The following is a 9,665-nucleotide window of genomic DNA, read 5'->3' on the forward strand; positions in this document are numbered from 1 at the left end:
TGAAAAAAGAGAAAACAAGAGAAAGAGAAAGGAAAAAGAAAAAAATGAAATAAAGACAAAAAAATTAAGAAAAAGTGAAGGAAAGAATGAAAAAAGAAATAAAAAGAGCGAGAGAGGAAAAAAGACAAAGAGCAGGAGGGAGAGAAAGAAAGAAAATGAGAAAGATCTGCCCCTTGCAATATGTATATTAGGTGTCAGAGCTTTAAATTGAGTCTGGAGGAAAAAACGACAACGAACTCTCAATTCGGCAGCAGTGCACTGGAGAGGTGATTAGTTGAGACTGTCGTACACTAAAGTATGAGGCACAACATGTCCTCAATAGAGATTAAATGAACAGCAGCCAACCAATCAAACCACTGTATTTGCTCGCACTATGATCAAATTAATAATACTTACACATGTCATACTGCAAAGGTCATAGCAGCAGACTTTGTCTAAAAGTACAAAGCTCGACAGTACGAATACTGATTGAATTAAAGTCAAACTTCAAAATACACAGTAATAAATGAAAAGGTATTTAAACAAACTAAAGAACAGATCAGCTGAAGGTGTTATTTTATTATTGACTGATGCACAAAGAACAAGTGTTTAAAAGCTACATTCCGACTGCATGTAAAAGATGTAGAAAATAAATGTGCAAGTGGAACAAAACTCAAATAAATCGAGTCTTGTGTGTGCTTCATCTCCATTACAGCACCTGACTCTATCCTCAGCTTGTCCACTGCAGAATGCTTCATCCATGCCTTTGTTGCCTCTACTCCCATGTGGCGGTCATCCTACTCTCTGGGGAGGATTTATTTGTTCTCATCCAACCCTTTGTCTGCCGTGTCCTAAGTCATACTGTGTTCCATTCACTCTCCCCAACTCCCCCCACACCCCATCCCCACACTCATTGATCTGCATTAATATCTCAATGAAGCTACATCTTAATTGTACAGTACTCCAGTTTATTTTCAAATCCCTCCCTGACCTCACAATTGCTTACCTCTACATTATCCTTCAGCCCCATAACCTCCTGAGATTTCTACACTCACTAAACTCTGTTCTCATGAGCTTCCTCCATTTTAATCACTCTGCCACTTCAGCTAGTAAGGCCAAACATCTGGAATGCCTTCCCTAAAATCTCATGTTCCTCCATTAAAATGCCCTTAAAACTTATCTCTTTGAAGCTTCTGGACATTTGCCCCCAATAGTACCTCACATGGCTCAATGTCATATGTTGTTCCAAAAACTCCTTGTGAGTTGGGATGTTACATGACAGGAAAGAACAATGTAATTGAAAGTTGTCATTTTGTGAAGCCAAATCCAAGCATTGGCCAATTGCTGGATGTGTTGGATTAACAATATTAAAGCTTATGACTGTCTAATGTGATACTGAACCATAACAACTGGGAGGATGTGATGTTTCTCCATGTCAGTGTTGTGTTAGCTATCCACGATTGGTATGGTGGTGGGAACGTGGAACATTGACATGGCTCTTTTGAGTTAGGCCAGTAAGAGAAAATAACCAGCTGGAATTCCCCTTGCTATCAACTACCCATCGACCCTTCTGAGGTGCTGAAGAGGTGGGTCAGGTCTGTCTTGAATAGCAGTCAATCAATGGATTGCCCAGTGATCCTCACCACCTGGGCATGCACAATGGTGCCCGAGGAGCAATGGTGATAGTGGAACTGGGCTAAACCAATACCAGAGAGATGAGGAGGGGAAGGAGCCTCCATATTACAAGTTGGTGAAACAAGGAAACAGATCAGTCCATTGCTGCCCCACAATCTTCCTCAAGGCATGCTCTCCATTACAGTTGAGCCATGTTTTGGATAAGGAGCAAGTATAGAGGGTAAAATGACACTGAAGAGCAGAAACAAAATATCACAAGGGGAAGATTATAATGCTACCTCTTGGGTGATTGAACATCTGACTAGAAACGGACTTGAAGAAAGAAATGCTTGTGAGCAAGTTGCCCAAAAGGGAAATACATTTGTATGCTGGGCATAGTGACATGAAAAATAAGATATAGGTTTATTTCTACGGTTTGATACACATCAAGTCATCCATACTGCAACTATGAACACCATCCAACAGTTGTCTGACAGATTAGCCCACATAACTCTTTGAAACCCAAAGTTGTTGACTAGATACTGCTGTCGGTTTACAGCATCACTGTGGAGTTTCCTACATTTCGGAAACATGGTAAATCAATGTCCTACTCTTTGACACACAGGCAGTTCGAGAAACAAACTTGCTATGGTCAAACTGTTTAATACTCTTCATGCCAAGCACATTCATTATTAATTCCAGTTTAAATGCAGTGGGGATAAAAATATTCATTTAAAAAAAAAACTCAAATCAAGCACATCTAAAAATACTGCTCAGAACAAACCATATTTTAGCAACACCAGTGTGATATTCATTAATAAATAAAACCAGATGCACAAAACTGGGAGCAGAGGTCAAAAAAAAAGTTATATTAATTCAAGCATCATACATCAAAATGGATCACAACGGAATTGAAAAAAAAATGCCAATTTTTCCTTTCAAACTATGCGAAGAAAACAAGATCTCTTTTAATGTATCCATGAACACTTTCAATGCAGTAACTTTAACTGCATCATTTAGCTTGCATTTCTCATCCATTTGGAATTTCAAAGGGAGATAAATTGTCACACAGATTGCATTTTAATTAGGAAGTAGAAGGAACTTTAGTGTTGAAATGAGACATTTCCTGCCCAGAATTCTCCATTCTGAGATAAGACGTGTTCAACATAGAGAAGAGATGCAAATTATACATAAAGAATTTGGAACAGGGAGGGGGTAAATTAGCACTGATTCCAACATTTGAAGGGGAAGTAGAATTCAGGCAAAAGGGAAATTGAGGTGTTACCTCCACAGCTTTCTCCATTTGGACAGAAATGGGATAAACACAAAGTATTTTTGAAGCAGTATTGTGTAATCAAATATTTTGTGCTCAGTGTTGACAGGAAATAATCTCTGGTCACAGTCACCACAAACTGCACACAATGTAAAGTACCCCCCTACAATTTCTTAACAATGAGTGTTTACCCCAAGTTTGCTTCTGTACACTCTATTTCAATGTAAAGCTTCATCTATGTCAGTTTATCAGACTGCAGAGATACAAATGCCATTCAATACTAGACAAGGTGATCTGGATTTAGATTGTCGAAAACTTTGATTACAGAACCTACTTCATTCCTGAGGAACATAGTTTTCATGGTTAAGAGAGATCTTCATCAATCCAGGCTGGAGTTAATCCCGGAGGTCATCAGATACGCGTTGTCAGCCACCACCTGCTGGCCTGGCTGGCTCAATCTGCAGAGCCTGCAGCATTTTATATCAGAGCTCTGGGTTCGAGCCCAGTGCTAGGCACTCTGGGTTTAAAATCTGGGGTCTTCGGACACAGTGGTGGCATCCCTGCCTCTGCCCCAGAGGAGTGTCAAAACATGCCAAGTCAAGTTCATGAAAAATATATCACCCACTACCTCCACTTTTAATCTCCTCCCACGCTGGTCAAGAACAATCCAAAATATTAAGTGGAGGTATCCTATAAAAGCCTTCCCAGCAGTAACCTGCACTTTAAATTATATGACACAATTGATTATTTTCCTTTGAACCTTTGAACTTACCTCCACCACTCCAAATTCCCAAACTTCTGCATTCCTTCAACCCTTGCCTCTTGTGTATCTCTAACACATCACCCCTGCTATCTTCTGTCAACTAGGCCTGAGCTCTGTTCCTCACCATCAGTCTCTCTCTCTCTCTGTCTGTTTCTCTCTCTGTCTCTCCCTCTCATTTTTTTAATGCACTCTTCCTCTTTCACCAAGTATTTGGCCTCCAAACCTAAAGACTCCTTCGATATTTATGCAAAATTGTAGTGAGGTTGTGTTTCTTTTGAAGTGCCTGAGGACATTTTACATTGAAATAGCCGCAATGAGATGCTGAAGTATCACAAACAACTGTGCAGTATCACTCTTCCTTCTCACTCTCAAGAGTGAGCTTCCAACCTCTCTGCCCTGTTTGTGGAGTTGCGAGTTAAGCAACTGAAAGGGGGAGTTGAGAGTGAAGAATGCTAAATGGTGGCTTCACAAACTACAAATGGGACTATAAATGCAGAAAGACCCAAGCACCCAGGAAAGTCACTTATCCGTGCATCTCTTTATGGTTGACAACTAAAACAAAACTGCAGCAAAGGTGACAGCAATTATGAAGCCCAGAACCATGAAAGTATGTGAAAAATCAATCATTAGGCTTCAAGGTATAGACCAAGCCAAAACAGAAACAAACTACATTTGGAAATAAGCAAAGGACATTCAAAATTAAATACAACATCAGTCATCAAAAAAAGGAGTATCTTTTTAAAATAAAAAAAGTAATCTGGCATTAACAGGTTCAAAATCAACTAAGATTAAATGCACCACAATGAAATTTTACACTGTTAAAACTTCCCATTGTACCAAGGACAATTTCACAGGATACATTTGTGCAACTCAATAAATAGCAAAAGCTGTACTGAATTAATTGTTCAATTTCTTTTTAAAGGTGGAAACCTCATAGGGGATTGGTTAATGATTTATTAACTACTCCTGAAAAGAGAGGATTGCAATTTTGCCTTTTCGCAACAGCCAGAGATAAAGAAAATCATTATCTGAAAAAGGTATAGCTCTCTCTCTGAACGACCATACTGCTACTAATTACAAGCAAAACAGCTTTCTACACAAAAATAAGTATGTTCAAAGGCAAATCCAAAGATAAAATATTTGCAATCCTAAATTGGAAGTGCTACTTATACAGAATTCCCCGTCGGTACAGAAGTAACCTGTGGAGCAACATTATAATGGGAATGGAAAACCTATTGTAGAATCAACAATCCATGTCAACAGGCAGTGAAGAGCCCCTTCTTTAATACTAGTGTTCACACCACTGACGAAAAAAATCTTCCCTTTTTTTTAAAAGGCAATAAATATTCATAACTTTCGATGGGAAACATCAGCATCTGCACAGAGAGGCAAAGCCCTAAAGAGCACTCAAGCCTTATGCAGTGTTTATATAATAAAAATTTCACCAGCCCTACAGAGGAAGACAGGAGTTTCTCTTGTCAACCTTTTGCATCAAGTGCGGTGCCTGCTGCAGTTTGGCAAGTATCAGCCGGGAATGAGTAACTGCACCCGGTGGATTCGGAAATAGACGTTTAACGTGTTGCTAATCGCGTCAAACCGCATCTCTTAACCACTGAAATCCGCGCTTGCCCTTCGTTAGGTATTCAACAGCACACAGGGAAACAAAAATGGATCTGCTGAACATGGGCTACCTCCCCGTCACAAGTGCTGAAATGCTGGACAGCTCCCTGCTTCCTACTGTCAGAGACGCATTATTGGAACATTGTATGATGGGCATGGAAACTAACCAAACGGGAGTACCACATCGAATGTCAAAGGCTGACATCCATGTCACCGGGAGGCGGGTCTCATCTAACTACCTTGAAATTAAGCAGTGCAGATAAATGTCAAGTGTGGCCACATGTCTGACTGAGAGAGTAAATTTCAGACTCAAAAAAAAGTACATATGTTGCAACTGTTTCACATCCTCCAGCAACTTCTCGTGTCCACCATCTCACGACAGGTTAGAAAGCACCCCAACCCCTCCATTTTCAGTATTGCCAGTTCAAATGGCGATGGCAATTCAGCAACACAACATTAACACTTAAAACAGCTGACCTCTATTTTTGCCTCCAACCCCTCCCCATGTAACCGAGCATATAGCATTCAGGGCAACAGTATTTATCACTGTCTGCTTTACTTGGATACAGGAACACAGATAACAGTAATCAATGTGAATGGTACAGTAATTTTTCAACAAAGTCCTTTGGTCAAAATGGGAAGCGTCAAATGGAATTTGCAGAACTCATTTCCAGTTTAATATTCACATCCCTCCCTCCCACCTCCCTCCAGCCCCCAGCTTGATGAAGTGAAGGGTCTTCCTCATCTTGTAACAAAGCCTGTTATATTCATTCGTCTTATCAGCTTATATTTGTGACTTGAACAACAATGCAAATACTGCAGCATGACGTATCCAAAAAAAAATTTAATTCAGCCCATGGCAGCTCAGAGGGAAGTGGATTCGGCTACAAAAAAAAACACCCCAGCACTACAAACCCAGCGTTAGCAGAGATGCAAAATAAAAACTAAAAAAAAATCCAGGCACAACAACGTTTAATTCCAAGCCCAAAACACACGTTTTAGAAATGATCATTAAGTGCCAAGGTAGAGAACATGTCAAGGGAAGGAGAGATTGAAAATGTTGGAAATAACACCACTTGGGTATCATGCCAGTCTCACATGCCTTAACAGAAGCAGTTTGCTCCGTGGGACAGGCAGATCTCATTTCAGAAATCAGGAGCAGCAATGCGCAGTTGCTCAATGGATCTCTCTTCAGCCAGTGTTTGCACTCTGTGAAATCTTGCAATGATCTTGCCTGCTGCAATGTCAAGATCTGTGACTGACAGGACAGATTGACACGTTATTTTTATATGCAGGAGGTGATGGGAGGATGGAGTGGGGGGGGTAGAAATTCATGAAAAGAAGCCGTCCTCTTCTGCTCTGCTGTTGAAGCAACTAGTATATGATGCATGTGCACCACTGTTAACAAGAGCCTTCACAAACAGGAACTGCCAAGACGCAGAGCCTGGCAGAAATACTGAAGTGGGTGAAGGGATAAAAAGGTCAGATCTTTCATAACGGTAAGGTAATAAAACAAAATTATCCACTCACCCCTGGTAACGTTTTCTGCTCGTGCAAAGCGCTCTGAGCTTTAAGGGCCGAATCTCTGGCACAGTATGTGAGGAAGGCACAACCTGTGTGAAAAACAGAGCAAGTTACTCAATACCATAAATGCTAGTGTACTCATTTTATTAAATCCTGCACATAGAACACAGAAAATTTGTCTCCGTGTTCACATTTCACTCCACATCTCCCTTTCCCAAGCAGGCAATTTTATCTCACTCCCCACCCAGCTTCCCTGTTCAAATTAAATCCAGATGCAGTAATGAAGTCGACAAAGTACAGAAAATGGCTTGTTTACTAAACAAGTTCAGCTACAGACAGCTTTTTTCTTTAATGAGGCAGGTTTAAGTCAATGTCCAATTGAAACTTTTCAGTCAAATCACAGACCTAATTCAATCGGCCCAATATCAAGCTTCATATTTTACAAAAAAGAAGCAATTGCTCAGAAAGGGATTTTATATCATAACTGTCTCAAGTTACACACAAGAGCACAGTCTAGGGCACAGACTTGATTTGCGGTAGGTTATTTCGACATCCAGTACATCAACTTAGCATGAATTCTTCAATATCACTGCAACACTCACTGTGGACAGCAGCATCCCTGGTCTGCAACCATGCACATTCAAATGACAATTAATGCAAGGGAGCTAGGAGTAAAGATTATTTTGCTGCAAAGACAGACACAGCAAGAAGACTCACCATGCTAATTCTTGCTGCCCAGTTAAGACAAAACAATGTCCAGACATTCCAGGCAGTTAATTCATCAAGGGCTCCTGGTAACTCAAAAGCTGAACTATACTGTGAACACATCTTATTAGTATGTATTGCAACAGATGTCAATAGTTTGGCTGCTTATCATGGCTGTTTAAGATCCAACAATCCGTCTCTTTATAGAACAAGAACAAAGCAGTCATTTGCTCGTCAGGTATGGCCTCATCAGCATCCGTGTTAATAAGACTTGACTATAAATGGGTGTGCATTAATGTCCACAGTTTATTGTCCAAGCTAAAATTATTGACAACTGCAGTTACATGAACTCCAAAGCCCAGTGGAGGAGAACGTATTTCCATTAAGATCTACATCCCATTGATAATTTAACACAAGCTAAGGTCAGCCAATGCATGCAAATGATGATATTACTTGACAATTTTTTTTGTTACCCAATGCTATCTCAAGTCAGTGAATGAAAGGCTCAAGTCTACAGAGTAGTTAAAATAAACACTCTCAGGAAGAAAGCAGAAACAGAGAGAAGAGAAAAAGTAAAAAGAAATCCCTCCTTATATATATACACACACACACACAGATACAAATAGACACAATCCACAGAAATAGATCTGAGCTGAAATTGCGCAACTTAACTTGAGGCCAAAGTGATTTACCGCAACAGAGCTAAGTCACTGTGGATCTGCATCTGTCATTGAAAGGCAATGTACTACACATGGTTCAGGATTCGAAGTACGATTAAAAAAAACACCCACACACAAGGGTCCACGTTGAAGTGACAAATCGGACGAAAGTGGTAGTGTCCAACCCTCACAGACTCAAACCGGATCACGAGCTAAACAGAAATGGAATTTTGCAAAAACTTTCTCACGGTCTCACAGTCCGAATATGACAATGATGCACGTTTAATCCCTAACCCTGGATTAACCAGACACAGTTTCAAATGCTTCTCTTTTTGAAAAAAAAATGTTTGTAAATTTAGCCGTTTGTTTTTACAAATCAGAAAGAGAAAATTGCAGGAAGGGAGGGAGGAAAAAGTGCAGCTCCGATTTGAGCTCTGTACACACACAAAAAAATACACAAACTGAAATAAACTTTTGAGCGTCCGTCATTTTCGGATGAGGGTCATGTTTAGATTTTTTTTCAGACATACTAATCAAGGCTGTCTAATTCCGGACATCAAAAAAAAAATCACATGAGATCAGGTCAGCAGAACACCGAATAAAGTGTTTGTTTTATTTCTGGACACAGAGTGAGAGGGAGAGAGAGGCAGAAAACCCACTCTCCAGCTAATGAAGGAAAATCGGCTGTTTGCAATTTCTCGGGAAACTTTCATGACAGGTCGTTGAAAAGTAATGGGGAAGGAGTGACACACGCAAAATTAAAAAAAAACACAAAACCTTAAAGTGGTCAGACATTAGCAGTAAAAGCCAACCAGCCAGAGGGAAAAATAAAGTCAGCCGGGCTCTCTGTTATATTAACACACACACACACACACATAACGCTGCACCGGGGTGTCTTCATTGAACAGAAGGAGACTGGGAGCCACAGACCTTTGTGCATACCGGTGAAACGATCCTTCAGCACAGTCAATTCATAGATCTTCCCAAATTCCTCGAACAGCGGCTTTAGGTCTTTCTCCTCCAGATTGCGGGGGATCTGGCCGATGAATAGCTTGATGGCGTCGTGGTCTTTCATTGGGATGGTGTTCTGACTGCTGTGGTTCAAGCCGTTCATCCGACTGCTGCCGCTGTTGCTGTTGTCTAGCTGCACTCCGTTGGTTACAGTGGCCATGTTCAAGCGCTCTCTCTCTCTCTTTCTCTCTCTCTCTCTCTCTGATCGCTCACGTCAGCCTCTAACTAGGAGACTCTGCAAGTCCTGACGTCAGGATTGCATGGTTGGTGCCGAAACAAATGTGGCTGGATTCACACACGGTCAGGAGCCTTAAAGGTACAGGAGCCCTCTGTCCGGCTCACCCGCTAAACACACACACACACACAGGGACAGACCCACCCCAACACAATCCAATCAGAACAAGAGGGTATGTGGGATTACAGTATACACACACACACACACACAGAGATACCCCACTCCCATTCACAATTAAGTGTGTGCAAGAGGGTGTGTGGGATCACAGTATATACACACACA

General features: G+C 40.9%; 1 protein-coding gene across 11 annotated transcripts in view; it reads right to left on the reverse strand.

Moving 5' to 3' along the window:
• celf6 (CUGBP Elav-like family member 6) overlaps positions 1-9,451 on the reverse strand; it is an 859,092-nt gene extending 849,641 nt beyond the window's left edge. For 3 of the 11 annotated variants that reach the window (XR_006309810.1, XM_043680222.1, XM_043680221.1), the window contains exons 1-2: positions 9,068-9,450; positions 6,780-6,862 (exon numbers count right to left, since the gene is read on the reverse strand). Coding sequence is in view for 10 of the 11 variants with exons in the window: in XM_043680222.1 (XP_043536157.1) it covers positions 6,780-6,862; positions 9,068-9,308 (324 nt within the window). In the remaining variant the exon portion in view is untranslated. Of the gene's footprint in view, positions 1-6,779; positions 6,863-9,067 lie in introns of all 11 variants that reach the window. The other 8 variants (XM_043680225.1, XM_043680224.1, XM_043680226.1 and 5 more) reach the window with 5 other exon arrangements.
• Between the last annotated feature and the right edge of the window lie 214 nt (positions 9,452-9,665).

This window comes from Chiloscyllium plagiosum, chromosome 40 (genome assembly GCF_004010195.1).
Source record: "Chiloscyllium plagiosum isolate BGI_BamShark_2017 chromosome 40, ASM401019v2, whole genome shotgun sequence".
Taxonomy (NCBI): Eukaryota; Metazoa; Chordata; class Chondrichthyes; order Orectolobiformes; family Hemiscylliidae; genus Chiloscyllium; species Chiloscyllium plagiosum.